General features: G+C 39.3%; 1 protein-coding gene across 1 annotated transcript; it reads right to left on the reverse strand.

The window, feature by feature from the left end:
• Positions 1-2,904: 2,904 nt before the first annotated feature.
• On the reverse strand, positions 2,905-21,818 carry scarf2 (scavenger receptor class F, member 2). Its single transcript, XM_082555784.1, has 11 exons — positions 21,167-21,818; positions 18,270-18,328; positions 18,074-18,175; positions 17,109-17,628; positions 16,431-16,649; positions 16,091-16,219; positions 15,644-15,747; positions 14,375-14,489; positions 13,978-14,075; positions 9,030-9,185; positions 2,905-8,459 (listed from the first exon to the last, which is right to left on the reverse strand). Exons 1-11 carry the CDS (start codon positions 21,274-21,276, stop codon positions 7,297-7,299), a joined length of 2,775 nt encoding a protein of 924 aa, XP_082411910.1. The 5' UTR covers positions 21,277-21,818; the 3' UTR covers positions 2,905-7,296.
• Positions 21,819-22,157: the final 339 nt, after the last annotated feature.

Below are 22,157 nucleotides of genomic sequence, written 5' to 3' on the forward strand. Positions count from 1 at the left end.
GGGTACAGGCCTGTTCCTGTGACTGCATTTACTTAAAAATGGAGAGGATGCATCCCAAACAACAAAGCTGTACAGTTTGTTGGTCACAGACAGGACTGATTGTCGGGACAGCTGTGGTTCACTGCACAAAAACATAAACCATCTGTTTATTTTCCTTGGGTTTGGGCGGACACAATGGGTCTTGTGCTCATTTTCCATCCCAGTATCTCTTTTTTGCGGCTCTATGATGAACTGAGTAAGCAGTGAGGGGGAAAAAAACCCAAAAAATTTTGGGTCAGTCTGTGGAATTATGTGAAAGCTGAAACCCCAAACCATATTATGAAGTCTGTAGTCCCACTTTACTGCTCAGGTAGTGGATAGATGGGACAGGGGGAAGGGGAGAAAGGGGAAGGAGTAATTGAAGGAGAAGGAAAACAGGCTATGGGCACAAATACAAGAGAAGAAGAGCTTGTGAAAAAGAAGAAAGAAAAAGAGAACAAAATGAAAAAAAAATAAAAAGAATCTGACTGATCTGCTTTTTATTAGCCATCCAAACCATTTCCCCTAATATGCTAGTTCTTTTAAATTATGCTGACAAAGGGGGAAAATTCAGGGCAATTTGAAGTCCCAGACAACTGTTTGCACACCCTTCCATGTGAGAGAAGAGAAAAAAGAGTAAGAAAAATCTCCATCTGGACAGTAAGAGAGAGGCTACGGATCAATTATATTTTGCACTATTTATACTGGTTGATTTTTTCGCAAATGAGTACGAATAGTGCGTGAGGAAAACCGCGTGTCTTTCTGAAGTTCTGCCGCTGCAGTCAAGATGCATGCACTGAGCTCAAAGTAGCGTGGAAAGTGTCAGATAGAGCAAATGGGTTTTCACACTGACTTAAAGAACAATACTGATATGTTACTATATCCCAAACTGAGCCTCATCCAGTTTCAACTCTCTTGACCTAGTTTCATCACTTTACCAGCTTGTCTAGGCATCTATTTGGGAGGTCGGCTTGTTGTGCGGTTGCTCTTAATTTGTGCATTAAGAGCGGCCTATTTTAGCTCTGAGCCAACGCGTGGAAGTTTTGGGTTTATGATAATGACAGTCTTAAATCGCAGAGTATGTAGATGTCACTGGAAATCTATAAACACATTTGATGCTGGTGCCCCCCCTGCCTCCCCACTTCTGGTTGCATGCTGACCACAGTCTTCAGTGGTTTTGGCTCAAGAAAAGCACCAGCTCCATTTCCAGTAAATGTCATTTCATAGTTACTGCATTTCCACAGGGCTGAGAAACAACATTTAATGTGTAAGAAAGACTGCAATTAGACAGTGTTTCTCGCAGACAGCCTGTCGACAGGGATAAGAGACGGGGGGAAAAAAGCCCATTTTTGAATCTCCTCTGGCCATGTCTGATGCAATGGATCAGCCAGGGGAATGACAGCATTTGAGAAAAATCGTACTACAGCAGACACAGTAATGTCAGACATTGTTTGAACACTTGAACAAAGAGCAACTGTTCATTTGAACTTCAATCAAACTTTACATCACACCGAGGTTTTATGAGAAATAATTTGTGCAAAGTTCATGAACCGTGGTCACACCGTGAACATTTCAATATCAGATTTTCAAAATCAAAAGAGAGATTTGCATAGAATATTCTTTTTCTTGCCTTTGTTTCTGGTGCATGCCTTTGCATAGAGGCGATACACGTCTCTTTACACTGAATACTTCTTACTGAACCTAATCTACTGTCCTGAACTTACGCGGACAGTGAAAAACGGCTCGTGACTCAGGCCATGCTTGAATTAATAATCTTCAACCACTTTCAAGTGTAACTCGACTCCACTTTCTTTCTGCTTTGCATTGCAGAAAATATTTGTCTTTTTCCCCCTCACTCATAAATTTCTTTCTTCCTTTCCTTGCAGGGACTGAAATGGCTACCAGATGTGGTTCCAATCTGTTCCTGTTGCCATAGAGACACAGGGACTGGAATAGGTTTTTTGAGTCCAGGGCTTTTGGCTGACTCATAGGCCTGAGTTTTAAAGCCTCGCTGTTCCTATAGACATGGCACATTGAGGGCGCCCCAGCTCCAAGTTATGTTTAGACTGGCAGCCAAAATGTCACTGAACCCCCTTCCCACACGCCTACCCCTGACTTTTTGACCAAGCTTGGCATTATCCAGTGTAGTAGCTCCTTTTTGTGCATTTATGTTGCAGTGCTACACGTAACCTTCAATGCCAAGTCAATAAATGAGTAAAAAAATTACTTTAAGTTGATATGAAACAGGACAAGTTCTGTAAATGTAAATCTGTTCTATTCACGAGCAGCAGGCACAGAAATCCATCAAAAGTTGTACACATGCTTAATCAACACGGTTGATCCTGAGATTCTGTGCAATGGTGACAGGCAATGTTCATTTCCAATCTGTGACTTTCCCACAGCATGTCAAGGATGAAAAGACAGAGAACATGTTTCGGTATCCTCAGCTGAGAATCTTTTCCATCTGTGAGTTGCGGATGGGCAGATGGAGGCAGTTGTGTTAACATTCTTCTCTATTCTAGCAGTAAATCTGACTTCAGGCTGTTGTCACATGAAAGATGGTATGACTTTTTTTGGGGGGGTGCTCATCGTGAGAGTGTACATTTCAGTATGGTCAGCAGCTCTGTGAAGCTCTACACAGGGATTCTTTAAGCCTAATGCCAATATCAGCAGGCTAACATCTGCTAATTAGCATTAATTAGGCGGATATTTGGTTATGAACCAAAAAACTAAAGTACTGAATTAATTTTGTTTTTAATTTGAATGGCTTTGCCAAATGAATGATCCAAATGGCTATTAAAACTCCACATGCATGCACCATATATGTCAACACCAAATGTCACTGGGTTTCATTCAATGCACAAAAATAAAGTAATGCAAATAGAATAAAATAAAAGTATTTAATCTTCATCGTGACTAAAGTAGCATAATGTCTGAAAATACTGATGCAACAGAATCATCAAGGTTCATCCTCTTTGGACCATGAATTTAACTCGTTCATGGTTTAATTTGTTACAATTCATTCAAGTCCAAAGCAAAGTGGCGGCGTGACTGGCACTTTGCCACTTGTATGACAAATAAGGAAACCATCACCACAATGATTAAATTGTTTGCTCTGCTCTACAAAAGACATCTTTTTAGAGTGCTCTGCAAAGGTCACATCAACATTATTGCTGTCAGTGTCAGTAAAAAGCTTTATCACACTGCTATCTCCATAAAAAAGTATTGGAAACCAGGCTTATGTTTTATAGCTCTGAAAATGTAGCATAAAACTTCTGTATGCATAACACATATGTACAGCTGTAAGTAGAACATCATGTCAAAAGAGCAGAAACCTAAACAAAGCCACTTCATCTTCTGGTTCCAATTACCCATCACATGACCTATCCATCCATCCTCATATACAACCATTCATCCTCCTTCATTGCCTTGTGGCCCAGTTTTGGCTATATCCCCTTTTCTCCCTTCCAAAAGACGAGACATATGCAGCGCGTGATTAACTCCTTAACACAGAGTTTCCACTGTTTTTCCTTCATGAAAGAAGCGCTTGTCCCCTCCTGAAGGAGCCAAACTGACAGTCCCCTGGTTCCCTCAGGGTCTTTGAAGAGCCGCTATGACCGAATGACTGTGAGAACATCCGCAGTACTGTGTAGCCTAACAGCTGAGACTTAAAAGAATGGATAAAATAAAAGTGGATCTGTTAAGGAGAATACAATACATGATGTATTACAAAATTTATACTTCTTTACCATGTTGTTTTTCTAGTGGACTGTACACTGGAATCAGGCAATAGAAAAAGAAGCCAATAGGAGGTCATGATCCCATTAAAATGTCCAGGAGATGCAAAACGGTATACAATGATTGTCACAGGAAACTGATTCAATGAGGACTGTTTTTAAAGCTCTCTATAGCTACATGTATTGCTTTTTTATTCCAAAGAAGTAAATGAGGAAAAACCAACCAAATAACCATACACAAATGAAAAACAAATCAAAACTGCTATGAAAGAACCACAAAAGACAAAATACACCTTACAGTCAGTAATGTTTTCTGCAGCTTTTCAGGCCCTTTTCTACAAAAATGTTCTGTAAGCCAAAGAAAAAAGCACAGACCAGTCAGATAAAAATGGTCATTTCCTAATTACACAACATTATGGTCAAAAGTATATGGAATTGCTTCAGGAGTGGTATTATAGTACGACTGTACAACCCTTTTTGTATGAGTTCGTTTTTTGCAGGCAATAATAACAAATGGAAGGAGCACAAAGGTTACAAGGTTCTTCTGCAGCTATCAATGCCATATAATTACACTCTGCGTCATGCAGTTAAGTTTCACATAAACATAACATCAACAGAGAACAATTACAAAGCCAATGTAAACTTGACCGGAGGAAAGCACTGATACTCCAAGTTTGCTTCAGAGCCCAAACTAAGCAACAAAAGAAAACAGAGAATGCAACATAAAAGTAAATTCAATGATGTCAAGGAAAACATATAGGCACTGAAAAGGTCATATAAGCACAGCTTACAAAGATAATAAAATTTACACAATGTATACAATGTTGAAAAAACAAATCACCAGAGAAATATGTTGTACCTTGATAAAAACACAAAACAGCAATATTTGGTTCACGAAATTAGCTGAGGGTGCGATGTGGACTTTTCAGACGGAAACACACCATGGCACGTTGGTATAACTTTCTGCTTATTTTAATTCATTATCCATTATTTATAGCTCATATTGTGACAGTTATTTTCACGTGTGTATCTTGAAGAAAAATTGAATTTTTCAAGATGGAGTATTTCACTGCAATACCATTTTTTTGTGTATGTATTTTAGGATCAGCAGTTAAAATAGAGACTGGCAATAACATTAGGCAAAAATAGCTTTTTTCACTTAAACCGATCCACAGTTGAGGCAAATTATAAGACCCGAGTACCATCTAGTCTTACAGTCTACACCTTTTTATTTTAGCATGGTTCTGATAGCTTAAGATAATCTGATCCTTTAAGGTAGAAAAGATCTTAGTCAAGATTTAGTTCCAGAAAGTACCCAGGTGGCATAACACAACGTAATTTGAAATGAAAATACCTTTGACGCAATATCAACCTCACTTTTTGACTAAACTGAAAGTACACAGAGACACATGGCAGACTTCTTCTGTAGTCTGATCTGCAAAGAATGCCACTAGTGGTGAATATTTCAACAAAACTATATTTTACTTCTGATTAATAGGAGGATACCATATAATGGTATGCTTTTTTTAAATAAAGCATACAAAACTTCATCACACAGAAAGTAAGTGAATTCAAAGTGAATAATAAGCATGAAATAAAATGAGGTGTGCTTTGGGGTTTCATTTTTGGTTTAGTGGTTTAGCTGATTGAATAAAACATACAGTAAGAGCACATTATGTTGGCTTGGGTTAAGCAGAAGTATGGAAAAGCCATGTATATGAAATAGTTGGACAAAGGAGAGCAAAAGGCTGAAAATCCCTAAATACTTTATTTCTGTATGGAAAAAGAAGCAGTAATAATGCTCAAAGCGGAATTAAATCTGTCTCATAAGTATGGATAATTTCGTTAGATGATTCTAAATGTAGTATTTCACGTGTACCTGTGTGTCAAAATTTCAAATTTAGATGTGAAGAATAACATCATTAAAAGCTTGGAGAGTAAGATTTTTAAGATTTAAGATAACTTTCTTTTGCTAGAGATGCTGTTCTGCAGCAAATACAGCATAAATTAAAGTGTTTCTTTTAAGAATCAACATCAAATAGACCCTTATCTAAAATACATAAAAGAGATGAGGATTATATCCTAAACTAATTCAGGTCAGATCTGTATTCCTGTGTGCTGGTACATCTAATTGGGGGGGAGTGGCTTGGTATACTCCGAGGACCAGTTTTTGGTTATTTTTAGTACCTTTAGTACCTGTGGAGAGCATATATAGAATAGCTATTTTTCTGACACCTGGATGGCAAATTAGTTTTCTAACCTCAACAGCAATTCATATTCAATTCGTGAATATATCTGCAGGCAAATATGAGGCGGTCAAACAGTAAAATAGGCCGGAGACATTATATCAATTTAATCCAATCATGCTAAGTCTGTGGCTGCAAGGTCACGTATGAAAAATGTGTTTTTGCCTAATTTGGTACCCCAGTCATGAAATTATGCAAATTAAATTTTGGATAACCTGAAGTCCTAACACCAAGTTTTGTGTCACGCTATAGGTGTGTCCAGGTTCAGTGGCCATGTTCTTGGAAGGTTGTAAAACCTTATTTTTGGTTATGTTATGACTTCACTTCCTGTTTGAAAATTCTGATTGACTGCAATAAACAGGCACAGAAAAAATCTCACGACTTTTGGTGTATAGTTATCTCTACGCACTTTGCTGAAGGTAGGAAAAACTGAAAAAATATTAATAAAGCGCAGTTTTTCAAAAGGGGGTCTCAAGTCTATGGAACTTTTTTGGTTTTTAATAAATCAAATGAAAACTTATTGCCCTTAAATTAAAAAAATGCATGTAATAACTCATTTACTACTAAGTTTTTTAGTGTCAATTTTAAAGCCTTTTTAAAAAAAAATACCACATGACAGATAATGATGACACCATGCTCTGAAGACAACCCAATCCCAAAACTTCAACTATACCTTTTTAAGAGAAAAAAATGGGGATGTACTTTAAAGGTTAAATCTTGCAGTTTGACCAGCTGGTGGTCCTAGAGTGTTTATTCACTGAGATGAAACTTTGAATAGGGACAATTCTCTGCCCCTTTGTACAGAATTTAATTTTTCAAAACTTTTTATGATACAGTGTACGGGTTGGCATACAAGCCAGTGGTAGAACTGAAAGAAAAAAAAATCTAATGGATGTCTAAGCATATAAGCAAAGTATAGTGGTGGACATACTGCAGAGTAAAAGAAATGAATGAACTTTGGATTATGCTTTTGCACCACTGTTCTCACAGTTGTGTCCAGTTTAGGCACAGGTTGTGGTGTGAGGTTGATATATAGTTGTTACTTTAAAAAAAGGACTCCTGAAACGAATACAATGATGTATATAGGTTATTATAATACACCTTACCAATATGACTCAACTGTTCCTCTTGATCTAAAGCACTTCTTATTCTTGACTGGTCCTGGATTCACCCTAAACTCTAACAGTAAAATTTCAATTCCTTGACCGAAAAACTATGTTGTGGTTAAACTTCCAACAAATTTTAGTCTTTTGCAAATCCATCATAAACTTTGTGCAATTTGTAGTTCAAAACACTTATTTCACAACCTGTGGTGGCATAATAGCTGTCTTTTGCTGTGGTGTTTTACTTTCAGATGTATCCAAAGTACCTTCCTTTCCTTTCTTCCTGGGTGGTTTTTTTATGGGAGTCTTCTTTGGTGTAGGATCCAGTGGGTCCCCTGTCCTGGAGCCGTTCAAGTCCTGCTTTTCCGGGCTCTTGGCTTCAGGGGTCCCAAGGTTGGTTTTTACAGGTGCCACCATTTTCTGTAGGCTACTTGAGGTGGGCAGCTGGGGTTTGGTGGAGCCTTGCTCAATCTGGCTCAATCCAGTGGAGCCGGTTCTTTTGGCTTTCTGTGGAGGTGTGGGCTTCTCCCGGTTTGCCCTTGGTGTGGAGAGACCATTGGTCTTTGTCAGCCCTGTTCCCTCATTCCTGTTGATGCTTTGGGTTTTTTCCTTGAGCTGAGCGGCAAGCAGCGTAGCAGCCTCTGAGTTCATATGAGGATGGATGACCTTTGGGCTCTTGGGTGGCTCCTTAGGGGTCTGCTTTGAACTATCAACACTTTTCTTTTCAGGCGAGGAGCAGTGAAAATTACTTATCTTCTTGAGGGCACTCTGAACAACACCATTGATGTGCTCCATGTGACTGGGACTGCCGTGCTCATCCCCAGACTTTTTTCCTCGCAGAGGTTTGTGTTTTTTAGGGGAGCCACTGGCATCTGCCTCCTGCCCCTCCTGTATCTTCTTTCGGTCATGATGCTTTTCCTTTATTCTTTGCCACTCTTCACTCTTAGATGAGCCATCACTTGAACTTCTCTTTTTCTCCTTTGACACTGCAAGTGCCTTAATTCCCCCCTGCTGCTCAGGCTGGGGAGACCCTGTGGTATTCCCGTGTATCCATGACACCTTGGGTTTAGTGGATGGGTCTGGTGGCCGGGGTTTGGGCTTGCCAGGTGAAGGCGGTGGCTTTCCATTGCGCTTGGCTTCTAATATAGGAGTGCCATCTCTATCCTTGCCACTGTTCTCATCCTCCTTCGACTGCTTGGAGAGGCGGGCGACCAAGGCATACTGTGGCTCACTACCTTCTGTTTTGGTTACACTTGTGTCTTTCAGGGAGGTGTATTCACCAGCGTCATCTTCATCAGGGACAGATTCTGGCTTCTCTGCTGCAGGGCTGGGGCTCCGCTTGTCATTCATGGAGTCTGTGGATCATTGGCAGGTCAAGAGATGCTACTCAAAAATGGTGTTTGTTTATTTCAATCCTGATTATACGTGCTGTTGCAGCATTACATTACTTGATATGATCACTACGTTTACTGCATGTTTGCTGTTGTTCAATTATACTGAAAATAACTGGGTCAATAACTGGGTCAATTCGGCAACTTGATGATCTTACTCAAAATCCATTTTTGTAAAGAGACCCACATCAAAGAGAAACAGACTAAAACTGGCTAAAGCATCATTTGCAATTTCATAGTTCAAGATTAGAAACTGACGGAATGGGTGTTTTCCACCAAACTTTAAGGATTTAGTCACTGTTTGGATGTGTGCAATATGCTGACTTGACCATTCCATTTCCTGTTTATGCTCTTCTTGTTCTCAAAGGAGAATCTAAATTTAAATGGCATAAATGCCAACTATTATGTAGCTATTAGAGAAGTGAGTGAGTCACTGGATAGTCACATTGGGGAATATGATTATCTCGCATGTGTGTCCATACAAGATAGCTGAACTGTTTTTTTTTTTTGTTTTTTTTTTACATGATTACTCACCTTCATGCGGAACACAGTAAACTGGCCCCTCATCTCCGCTCTCAAAAGAAGAGAAGGACCCCTGGGATGACCAGGAGGAGGGGGAGTGCTGTTCAGCCACAGAGGGGGGCTCAATGAAGCTGCAGTTGAAGGTGTTCTCTGGGTCATGGTGGGCTACTGAGAACAAAAAACAAATGCAAAAGTCAAAAGGTCAGTCAGAGGTTTTTTTTTACTGTGTTACAGGACAAACAGTCTGCTCTTACTCAGTCTCACAGCAAAGTTGTAGAAAGCATTGGTTTAACTAACTCTGTAGAAAAATAGGTTTTACATGTGAGCTAACAAAGGCTCTGACACTATGAGTTTCTAAAAGCAAATGGTGATAGTTTCATACCCATTCATAATTTATTAGCTGGAGCTGAATTCCCACAGCTGACGATATTCAGATTTTCTTTAGAGTTTGCTTGGAAAATCTTAACCAACAAACAACGCTCTTTATAATATACAGTATACTAATAAAGAGCTGAATGGTGAGATAAAACATTGCAATGTTATGTGGTTGCTTACTGTCTCTGCTGGGCTTTTCTAGTATTTTGTGGGTTCAGCAAAATGAACCACAAATGGGTTCTTCATCGTCATCTTCCACTGAGTCCTCTCCCTAACAATAAGTAGGTCAAGTCATGTTTCCCTCTCACAATCTCCCTTTCACTCTCTCATTCTTCTGTCCTCAGACACTACAGCATTCTGCTAACCCTTCAGTCTCAGGACAGCTGCGCTTTCTGAAGGGTACTTAAGCTTAATCTTCCCATCTGGTGTGAACCGGACTAAACCATACTGGGTGTTAACTTGCATGACCGGCCACATCAGATGCTCCTGTTTATATTCCTGATGACACATGGGTCCATGCGTTTGTTTAGACCTTAGATAAACCATCTCTGGAAGGAATCCCCTAACTACCAGGACACTGGCCAAGACTGGCCTAAAACGATTTGCTAGTTTAAGAGATCTACAGCTAGATTTTTGCAGCCTGACTTGCAAAATGTATCTCTCTATATTCTTGCTGCATTTGTATTAGTGTTTGATATGGATGCACTTTTAAAATGTTACAAAAGAAGAAAATCCAGCAGATTATCTGCTTAGACGCTGTTTTTATATTCTCCCATTATAGCAAACAAGTCTGGTTTATCTGTCACCCTAAACCAGTCTGAAGTTTATTCTCTTGCCTCCCATGTGAATCAATGTGGCTCACACCATGTGACTTTCTGTTGAGCCTTTTGTGCTTTGAACTTTTTCTCCAAAAACAACATGATTGAGTCATGTTTTCCCCTTTAGTTTGCTGGATTTTATCTGAATTTCTACTTTCTAATTTAATTTTACGTTGCCCCTTTCAATCTGTTTTGAAAGTCAAGGTTTTCCCTTAGATATATGACTCACTTGGTTATTTTTACATTGATCTAAAATGGTTCCTTAAAAGGTTTCCTTCTTTCATCAAAACAAGAAGTCTAACTCCCTGAACAAAATATTTGATTTTGGGGTTCTATTGTCTTGTTTTATGCACTGAGGGGTGAATGTCAAAACAGTTGCAACATGTCTGTCTCAACTACTTGTATATATAAAGAGGTCACAAGATAGTATTTTTAAACACAGAGGGCTTACATTTCCAGTATCATTTTAAGATATCCCCATAACAATCTGCTATCTCTATGTTTTATATTAATTAATTTATAAAAATAAATCTGAAGCCAGAATGGAACTTCAATGTAAGATCGAAAACTATTTATGCTTAAGTAAATATTTGAATTATACAGGAAAAAAGCTATTGTATATGTCTTTTCCACCACTTATGCAGGGTCCTCATAGTGTAGCAACAGGCAGACAGGCACAGACTGAAGGACAAAGGAATGTAGAACGGCAAAGATTTCAGTCATGTTAGTCAGCGATCTAACACATGGGCATTTTGCAAGTGATGTATGCAGTGATGAACAACTGCTGTCCTTAAAAATTGCTTGGTCCAGACTGTGAGTCTAGTAAGGAAGATCGCTATGCTGACTAGACGCCACTGTGATCCCTCTCTGCATGAAGGCCAACACACAACAGGGTATTATTGACCCATCTCCACAACAGAACTCCACCACCACAGCTGCTCAGTAGGGTGGTGGAAGTCTGGAGGATACAACAAGAAAGTTGATAGATCAAACACCTGGTCCATCTCTAGAAAACTGTGCACTGAATAATAATATGGTTCACCAGTAATAACAGTAAATAAAAATATACTTCAGCCTAAAACAGCATGGACATATGTTGCAACGTTGCATGTAAATTCTCATATACAAAGCCAGCGTACAGCCTACAGCCATTTGGACACTTCTGTTTTAAAAGAATGAATATATACAGCAGTATAACAGTAACTGGGTCATTCTAGTAAAAGCCAAAGTGTGACTTTGAGAAAATATTCTGACTTTTTGATTAGACAACTCCCAACTACACTGTGAGTATTGCAGCAAACACATTTGCAATACCAGCCAAACTTTGCCCGGATAAATAAAGAAGAAAAAAAGCAGCTGGTCTTAGCATCCGTCCATGAGGAAGCGTTTGGATATAGAGGAGGCAAGGAATGCCAGACAGACACGAATGTGCAGGGTGTGGAGTAAATATGCTTAGAAAGGAATGTTAAAATGCAAGCAAACAGCATTAGTTTCACCAAGAGGGAAATAGGTGACAGTGTGTTTATATAGGTTTTTTTTTATTGAGTCTAACTTTGCTAGGACTAAATGCTGTCCTTTAATTCATCCCTGACTTCTAAAATGTAGTTCCCATGCTGATAAATATTGCATTTTTCAATTTCAGGAAAATAAAGACAAATTGATTTTAAAAAAGTCTTATATTTAAAAAGAAAAGCAGGCATATGGAGGCATAATGTAAAAGATTTCCATTTAGGGTACTGTGGTTCAACTTCCATGTGTTTCCAGATGTTTATTTAGCTTAATTTTCATTGATTGTTTATTATTGTTTATAAACATACCATTTCAAAACATTGACCACATTAGATATTTCTTCACCATGTTCTGCTTTATCAGACCATTACATTTGATTGATAGGACAGCAAGAACTCAAATGGCAAATATAGGCTGACTATAAACATTTTTAAATACTACAAACAAACTGAAAATTGAATTTAGTTTCATGGGAACTTAATTTTTAGGTGAGAGCCAACACCCCCCAGCCCCCATCTCCCCTACCCCTGTTTTATTATCATTTGGTCTTACCACATCTGTTGCCACTGACCCTGATGTGGATAAATCACACTTCTGACACTAGCTGGGGTAAATTTGACCACTTCCTGTTTCCAGCCCTATGGCCCCCCTCTGGAATGTGTGTGTGTTTGTGTGTTCTGTGTGCAGGACTGTGTGGCTTCAGTCGGAGCTGGAGTTTCTAAATGTTGGCAAACCATGCTTCTGTGAGTAGCACAAATGCAAGCAGGGTAGCAAAGATTTATGCAGGACAAACGAAGGAGAAGATGAAGGTTGGTATGAGGGTCTGCCTTCAAGTCTGACTGCAACATTTTTCACATTTACTGTCTAAAACTGTTGAAACTTTAGTTTTTCAAGGCCTAAAAATAGATTTTTCTTTACTTGCATTCTTAAGAAATCCTTTTACCTACATGATTTGCACTTACTCACAAATAAGCATTAATGTCCCATAGGATGACACAGGCAACACAGTCCATGTGTTGTATTTTCAAATGAGGCATAATGTGGACAGATTGTAGCTTAAATAATCAGTTGGAAAAATGAGAAAGCACATGCTGCTCAGACTTGGAAAAGAAACCAGGTCATTATGATTTAACCCCTTATGCACTACACTGACTTCAAAAACACATTTTAAAGCATCTGTCTTTTTCAGAAAACACAAATCAAAGTAAGGTTGGGAACATCTGTGTCACTGACCAGCCATATATGCTTTTAGTCTGCAAAATGTTACAAAATACAGAGAGATGATTGGATTGACAGATTAACTTATCATTTTAGAATCAGAAAATGTCAGGATAAGTCAGTGTCTTGAAAATATTGGAAATTCCATTTAACAGCGCAGCAAATATCGCTTCTGCTGTCTGATATGATGCACAAATGAATGTATTTATTGCATAGGTAATGGGAAATGATTTGATAACAAACCTTAGTGTTTTAAAATTTAAACAACTCCAAATCCAAAGCAAATAGCCATAATACGTTGACTAGTCTGACATCTGTAGAAAAGCAAAACAAAAAACGAAAAAAAAACCCCAAAGCCTGGGGTCACAAACACATCTGTCACACACCACGAGACCTCCACATGGAGCAGCAGAACTACAGCGTCCACCCAAACAGTGCAGCCTTTGATAGCTCGTCACTCACCACCATGTGGGGCCCCCAACAACCACTGGCTTTCTTTTTAATAACACAGCCTCCTCCTCAGCACAAGAAAAAAAATTCTTGTGAAGAAGATGATGGAAAAGAGTAAAGAAAATAGGGAGAAAAAAGCCCAAGTTTAGGGTCGTAATAATATGAACACATGGCATTTGGCAGTGCCAAGAATAATAATGGGCTCTAAAACCAGTGCATTCTTTTCAAATGAAACCTCATACTCGCCTGGCAGCCACCATACACTTTTCAACCCTATTCATCTTCTAGGCAGCAGCCTAAGGTAGCACTAAAAGAAAATGCTTACACTGATTGACAGACATTAGCGTCATTGTCTACATGACGTTAAAATTAACAACATTTGAAAGCACTGATAGCCACTAAAACACAGCTTTTATACCATCTACGTATACTGTTTACACAGAATATCATTACATTCACTGGCTTTTACTGAATCTAATAAAAATATACATTTTAGCAGACTGTGCAAGAATCAAAGACAACGATTACAGAGAATACAGAAGCTTCTGGTAGCACTGTGGTGGTATATGAGAAATAGTTTTCGGGCTCACCGACTACTTTGGGCAGTTTCTGTCTCCTCAGTGGAATACGGGGAAGTTTAGTGCTGATTCTGCTGAATCGTCCACACAAGATCCGTTTGGCTTTTTTGCTGTTGAAAAGGGATGACGCCATGGAAATCCAAATGAATCATTCAAACTAGGCATTTTAAACCTGGCCCTCTGCCTCTTTTGAGGGCTCAGGGACTGCTCATATTGCTATTCACAATATAATGTCAATATATAAAAGCTCTTGAAATACAATTTATGTGCATTTATTAATTTAACAACCTGTGAGAAAATGTACAAAGAAAATATTTTTCTCTGTTTTTATAACCAGGGCAGGCCTCCTAATAGAAACTCAAGCCCCTAATGTGGACCGCTGAGGTGAAGGCACCTATCTGTCACTCACTTGTGGTTGTCTTTGTGCCGACAGAGGCAGCAGCAGCACAGCAGTGAGAGGAGGACAATCAGTAAAAAGGAGACCAAGGTCCCAGCTGCAATCACACCCATCCGCTGGTTGGGCTCTGAAAGACAAAATGCAGGGAATGGTGGGTGTGCCACAATGTGTTGGTGAAGTCTGAATACCAGTTTCAACAAATAGCTCTCTCAGTCATAGCTAAAACAAAAAAGCGTGGCATGTAGGACATTATTACGAATTAATATGAAATCGCATTGAAGATACCATAATATAGTGTTTAACTCGTGTATTTGTTAATCTGGCAGATTTGACAATAACTGTAGATTATAGCGCTCCCCCCTTTAAAACCAATTGGGCTTTTGTTGTTGATTTTCTGCAATTAGCTTCCTCCTCTCACACCCTCTTTGTTATAGACCCTTCATCATAACTCAAAGATTTATTAGCATTCCTCCCACTTGAAGTTTGATACACCCCAAAGACAATCAGTGGTGTATTGTACAGTTATGGGCACCATTTAGTATTGGGAAAGAGAGACAAGCACCAGAAGAGAAGTAACACATAGGAGTAAAAAAGCAATGAGCCTCGGGTTTTACGCTGTCACATACGTCTCTGGTTGTTGGGTGGTCTGTCCTTGACATGTTGTCACCCTCAATTTGGAATGGAGTTGAGGTAAAAGTAGCAAAGGGTTAGTTTATCACTGACCAACTTGCCACCACCCATCATGTTCACTAGCCAAAATTCATGCAGTCTTTGTGTGTGATATTCTCCACGTCTGCCTCCAATAATCTCTTTCCAAACAGTATTTTTTCTCTATTCTCTGTATCCATTCCAGTTTCTCATTTTTCTTTCCTTTCCTCTATCCCTTTCTTTTTTTTCTTCCTTCCTTTCTCTCTTCTGCGGCTGGACAGGAACAGAGCCAACAAACACAGCCATAAAAAGGACACCGGTCTAGGTCTGGAAACACAATCAAGGCCCTTTGGTGTCCCACTACACACACTGACCTAAATAGATGTATTTGTTGCTACTCAGCATATACAGCCAACTATTAGAAATTTAATATGCAGGCAGTATTGCTGGCATGTAATTTACAAATAAACAGTTCAGAGCATTTGAATTCTTTTGGTGTGTACAGTATAAAGTAAGAAATATCTGTTCAAGTTAGGAGAATAAAAAAGACCCACTAGTTTCTGACATACTCGCTAACCGCAACACATCAGTTAGCTCATAAAAAACTAAAAGTAAAAATAAAGATTTTCTTACGGAGATAGCAGGCACCAGACACAGGATCACAGTTCTTGTCATGGCAAGAGCATGTCTGGTTACAGTTGATTCCATACTGGCCAGTTGGACAGGTCATATTGCAGCTTGACAACAGAGAAGAGACAGAAAACATCTGCTTAATGTTGTGTCTGAGTAACCAGTATGTTACATGGAACAAAAGAAGAAAGAAGGGGATAACTGGGATTAGCTCCATATCCCAATCGTTTCTGCTGTGTTTGAGAGAATTTTGCTTTCTTTGTTCCTAAATTTTATTTTATTCGTTTAAACACATGCATCAAAACACAAACTCAACCTTTTAAGTCCCCAGATATATAAATGTGCTACAAACATCATATCACCACGTTCAACCCTTTGCCACTGCATACTGTACAGCTGTCAAGGGTATAAACAAGGCTGTTTTTATCTTTGAGGTGTCGTTTAACTTACTATGTGCCATAAAACCCGGGGTCACAGAGGCACTCTCCGGTAACAACATGACAGATGCCATTAAAACAATGACTGCAGTTGTTTTCACAGTTCTCGCCATATGTGCCATTGGGGCAGCGCACGTCACACCTATCACACACAGAAAGAATGTCTTGATTACACATAATGTCATTTTAAAGCTTAGAAGTATGAGTCATGGTCATTACCACAGTGCCAGAAATAGTCTCGTAATAGCTAGTAGTTAAATATTTAAAAGGAATACTAAACAACAAAACAGCATGCTCTTTTCTTTACACATTTGCATGTGCGCACGTGCGTGTGTGTGCATTTTTTTTTTTACCTGTCCCCAATCCAGCCAGGGTTACAGTGCGAACACTTGCCATAGATGGGCTCACAGTGGTGACCATCTTTACACGTAGGACACACTTCCTGGCAGTTTTCACCAAAAAAGCCCTTGGCGCAGACCTGATCACACCGAGTCCCATTCCATCCTCTCTCACATGTAATACAGCTTCCTCCTGTCACTTTACAGGGCTGCTGGCCTTTGCAGTGCCCACACCTGGTGGCAGCCAATGAAACACAGTTTTTTTTGTCTCCTCTTATCTAAATGTAATGAGACAGCTCAGTGATCAAAATCTTCATGAAACCAGCTGTATTAGTTTGCTTTAGATTCTTGCTCTAATCATTTGAAGGCGATAAACACTGAACCGTAGCAGTACTTGAAGCAATTGTACTGCACGTTTCTTGTGTTGTGACAATGATTGTGGGACAATGTGAATACCATTACCTCCTGAATACCAATTTCCATTGAATCTCGCTTGGGCATTGTTCCATTAAATTAGACATGTTTAGATTTAAGATTTTAGATATTAAATCCTCTAAAACCCACAGACCTGCAATATCACATGGACCAGGCATGGAAACTCAACATTATGCATCTGAAAAGCTCAGAATTTCCTGTTTAAATAATGGTACACTGCTTTCTGCCTACTTTAAAAAAAAAAAATAATAATCCCACCTGATCCTGCAGTTTTGACCATAAAATCCAGCAGGACATGGCTCCCTGCAGAACTTCCCACGGTACCCAGGCAGACAGGTACATGAACCATCAGCCTGGTTACACTTGCCATAGAGGCACTGGCAGTTTCGCTCACAGCGTGGACCCCAAAGCCTCTCCCTGCACTGGCAGCGTCCCGAGAACTGGTCGCATGGTGAATTGTTACAGTTACACTGGAGTGCACAGTTCCTCCCAGTCCAGCCAGGGTTGCACAAGCATCGCCCTGTCATCACATCACAGATTGAATTGATGCTGCAGTAGCAGTTGTTGTTGCACTGAGGACCCCAGAAGCCAGGATAGCATGTGCATTTTCCTGTTTCTTGGTCACACTTGCCCTTCTGGCAAAGACAAACATTCTCGCATTTAGGTCCCCAGCGATTGTGGTTGCAGGTGCACTCGCCGGTCAAATCATCGCACTGGCCATTGGGGTAACAGTGACATTCTCCCTTGCAGTCTGGTCCCCAGTACTCTGCAGGGCATTCTGTTAAAAGACAATGCAATCAGGAGAAGTTCTTACAGAGTCTAAGACTACAAATACTAGTAAAACTGGAAGGTTGTACTTAAGCGCAGTAGTGCTTTGAGCTACAAACACTGACATTGGAACTTTGTGTAAAAGCATGTTATGATAACTAATTTGAGAGAAATATAAGAACTAGCTGATGCATAAAGAATGCCATTTATTATACATGTATTTGGTCATTTGGTCATCATCCAAAATCTTGAAGGTACATGAATTCTGAATACCTGTTTTTTTGGACTAGCCTTTGCCAACTTTTTAAGATATTTGTTGTGTCAATAAGCAATATGTTGAAAAACTGACTGTCGAGAGTACTATACTGGAACATTTATATTTAACATGTAAAATGTATTTGCTTAATACCAGGAATGACACAAAATGAAAAATAAAGTGAGAAAAAAATTCTTACTGGTGTTACAGCTAGCTCCAAAGTATCCATGACGACAGCGGCATTCATTTGGCCTGACACACACCTCATTGTCCTTGCAGGTGAAGTTTCCTTCACAGAGGGCTGAGGTGAAAAGTATAGGCCATATTATTCTATTGGTGTGCACAATGAGCCATATGACATACTGCCAAATGTTAGCTCTAAGTGTGGTACATACGTGTCAGACATTCAGTTCCTAGCTGCCCCCATCCACTGCAGCACACTGGTGTTGATGATCTGGGGGTAAAAGGTACAGAATGAAAGGGGGGAAAGATGAAGCACTTGATTAAAATAAAGCAAAACAAATATATTTCAAGTGACAACATTCACACGAAGTTCCTGCTTCTTTGGCTTTGTGCTTCTTACTGATGCAGCTGTTGCCAAATTCTGCAAATGCAAGCAGAATGTGCTAAGCATATGCATTACACATATGCTTAGCACATTGTTGTATAATTACCTCAATATGGTTCATTCCAATTTCTACAAGACACATAGTATTTAGTATTAGTATTTATTTATTTATTGTCATTGTCAAGAACAATGAAATTGCGTTTGGGGCTTCCATACAACCCAAAAAAAAAGAAGAAAATAATAAATACCCCTTAAAACCCAAGTGTACATATTTAACCCAGTGTGACTCCAATGCAATAAGACAATCCTTAGCAATAATGTTCGTAGAAATTCAGACAAAGACCTGAGAAACATGACAAAATACAACAATGCAACCCATTCAATATTATTGTACTGTGAGATATGATATCAGATATGATAGTTATCTATTTAAGAAAGAGGGGGGGGGGGGGGGGGGCAGGAGGGGGAAGAGAATAAAGATATGATGCACCAATGCAGACCAGTTCATACACTCAAAAGCTACTAGCTCCTGAAGCTCTACAGGCTTTTCTGCCTCCCCCAGCCTGTGATGGAGTGTGAATATTCAGAGGCAAAGTTTTGCAGACAAGTATTGGGCCTAACAGGAAAGAACGGCTGCATGTCCTCTTCCTCCCATGCCGGTGACCTCTGTGGGGCCCCTGCAACACGTCAGCTTGCCCTAAATTGTTTGAAGATGGCAGTTTGTGTTCAGTTGATGGGAAGGGAGTAGCACAATTCTATTATCCTGCCAAAACCGGCACGTGTTCAAGATCATTGGTCAAACCTTTGAATTACTTGACTTGTATGGAAGGAAATTTTCCAAAGAATCTCTTTTTTTCTTTTTCATACAGTTTTGTTTAGATTTTTTTTTGTTTGTTTGTTTTGTGTTTTGTTTTTTGTTTTTTTCCAAGTGTGCCACACCAAATTTGGACAAACTGTAATCAACCCTTTATAATCGACCCTTTGTTAACCATTAACATTAATCCAATCCATGCCAGAATGCAGAAGGAGAAATTACCTTCACTGTTTAATGGAATTAATTTGGTCTTTACATGCTGTGTGCTTTTCATTACCACAGAAAGAATGCACGGACTACTTTCACAGACGACCTCAATTGCTGCTTTTTCACTGATTTGAAAAGAAGATTTTAGTGCTGAAAACACCACAAAGCCAGCAACTTTTTGCATTCTCAAAACACTGTTAGGAACACTTGAAGCTAGAAAACAATGACTATTGAGGGCACCGGCAAATGATTTTAGGATGTATTGCCATTAAAGCCAGATTCAGCAGTTGATTTTCCACTATGAGGAGACATATTGGAATGCTGACTAGTTGTGATAAATAATGAACTACTTCCCTCTGTTCATATGATTCAGGGGCTATAAAAATAGAACAATAAATGGATAGTGGGGGAAAAAAAGACAATCTAATGGTGAGTTCAGTGTCATGAATGGTGAAAAGTGCAAAGAGGGGCACAATATCAACCTTGTAGAGCAATAGAGGTCATGTACAGCATGCTGAAAACTTCATAGAGCATAACAATACTCTAGAACAGAATTTCCTTTCTGGCAAATGACAACGTTTTGCCCAGTGAGGCAAGATGACAGCACAGCTTTAGCTTTTGAAGAGCAGCTGCTGATGACTTTCTATCTGAGTGCACAGGAAAATACAGTGTGTGGCTTTTCAGATAAGCTATTTCCCCCCTCTCTCGCTCTCTTTTTTCAAATAAGCTATTTTTGGTCCGATACTTTTTTTATGTTGAAAATGTTAAGTGATAACTTTTAAGCTCATCCATCCTAAAGTAATCAGCTACAAGTATATGGTTACTTATCACACATTGTTTAGAACATACTGGAAAATGATCCCTGGATTACATTTGCTGTTTCTGGCCTACCACAATTTACAAAATTCAAAACATCAGTTCGAGCTTGGATACTACAGTCAGCAATTATGGGCTTGGATGTTTTTCTTTTACACAAGTTACTGAAAGGCTCAGGAGATCACCAAGAAATGCCTTTAGGATCACTTACTTTTGCTTTTATGACAGGATTTTAACCTAAAGCCTATCAGTTTTGCGTTTCATTAACTCCTCCAAAATCTGGTTCTTAAAAGTGCATTATCAACCACACTATTAAATAGTGCCACGAGTGCTGTAAGGGTCTGTAAGAGCGCCCTCTTCAGAGCAACAAAAACATTTCGGTTCCAGATGTAGCACACACATCTGTATAGCTATGCTTTTCTTCAGTGGACGACTCCTCTTGCTATCTTGCTATGGCTACACTGAACAGGGAGCGCGTTATATGTAAGGGAGAGGGGGTGGTGGGTCGACGTGACATAATGCATAAAAAACAAAGTGTTTCTAAGATCTCCTGACCTAAAATACGTATCTTTTAAATACTAAAGACGGCGGATGGCTTCACAAAATATTCGGCGACTTTGGAGGACCACTATTTACGCACAAGGCCACCAATGGAAACGTCAAATTTATAAAGTTACGCATTTTTCCACAAAACAAGAAATAAAAAACACTTTGAATAACTACTTATTTCCCAACTCTAGCGGAACCTTTTTGAAGGAAGTTCCCATCCCCCCGAAAATGGAGAATAAGAAGCAAAAAAAATGTCATCTTATTGCAAATCTTATTGTACAAGCTGATTTGCAGTAACAACAAATCGAATAGCTCCCATTTTCCCCCTGCATGCTTACCCGGGTACTTTGCACACATTCCTGCCTTTGGGGTTGAGTTCTTGGCTGAAACCGGAGCAGAAGAAAAGACAAACCAACGCAAGAAAAGTAAAAGAGTTCTTTACTTCCATTGTACAAGCAGCATCATCCTTCTAGACGCCGTATTTACGCCGCATTACCCTCATCCAAAAGTTACGACGGCTGGGTTTCAGTGTTCTTTGCACACTCCAGTTTCTTTAATGCACATAAAACGAATGCGCATCCCTTTTAAATAGGCTAATAAATCCTTAAGGTGTTTTAAAAAGTCTCGCCACCACCTACGCCATCGAGAAACTTTCCAAAACTGACCAGCGACGGCAGCTCCAACCGCAAAGGAGAAAAAGTCATAAAGCCAAAGTTGCAATCGCAGTAGTCTTAGTGAACGTCTTTTCTCCTGTTGTGTTACTTATTCCTTGAAAGAGGTCATAAGCCACATGCCTCCAGATTCAAAATGAATCAAATATTTTTTTCTCTTGCCAAAATGTGTCCTCGGAGCTTCTGGGAATGTGTAGACTGTTGATAATCTTTACAAAAAAATAAAATTAAAATAAAGCAGAGTGTCACTATGTCGCTTTTGTTCCTCTCGAATGAGACGCGCTTAATCCTTAACTTTGGTCCTCTCTTGCGCTCTCAGGAGTGGCAGAAGGGAAATTCCTGATTTGTTACTCTATCTTTGGCTCAGTGCGCCATGCGTGAGCCACCAAATTTACATAAGCCTGTGCGCAACAGGGTCTGATTGAAGGAAAAGGGTTAAAAAGAAATAAAGAAAAAATGTATTGTGCTCCGTTCTTAGATTTTAACAAACAGTAGAGGTAATTACCTATATTGATGACATTTAGTGGAAATATTATATTTATTAACAAAAGTTATGTACATAGATCATCTTAGACGTTGACTTATCAGATTTATAAGTATAATTTATAGAAGACTACGCATTTCAACCAAACCGTATTTTAAAGTAGTTGGGTTTCTT

This window comes from Aulonocara stuartgranti, assembly GCF_965226115.1.
Source record: "Aulonocara stuartgranti genome assembly, chromosome: 12".
In the NCBI taxonomy this organism is placed as follows: domain Eukaryota; kingdom Metazoa; phylum Chordata; class Actinopteri; order Cichliformes; family Cichlidae; genus Aulonocara; species Aulonocara stuartgranti.

Bases quoted from the DNA above. Each gene is read 5' to 3' on its own strand.
- scarf2 (XM_082555784.1), bottom strand. From the start codon at position 21,276: ATGGAAGTAAAGAACTCTTTTACTTTTCTTGCGTTGGTTTGTCTTTTC. The intron at 18,329-21,166 runs GTAAGCATGCAG...TTTTACCCCCAG, and splicing joins AATGTGTGCAAAGTACCCGG to ATCATCAACACCAGTGTGCT. The intron at 16,650-17,108 runs GTGGGATTATTA...GGCTGCCACCAG, and splicing joins GGTCAAAACTGCAGGATCAG to GTGTGGGCACTGCAAAGGCC.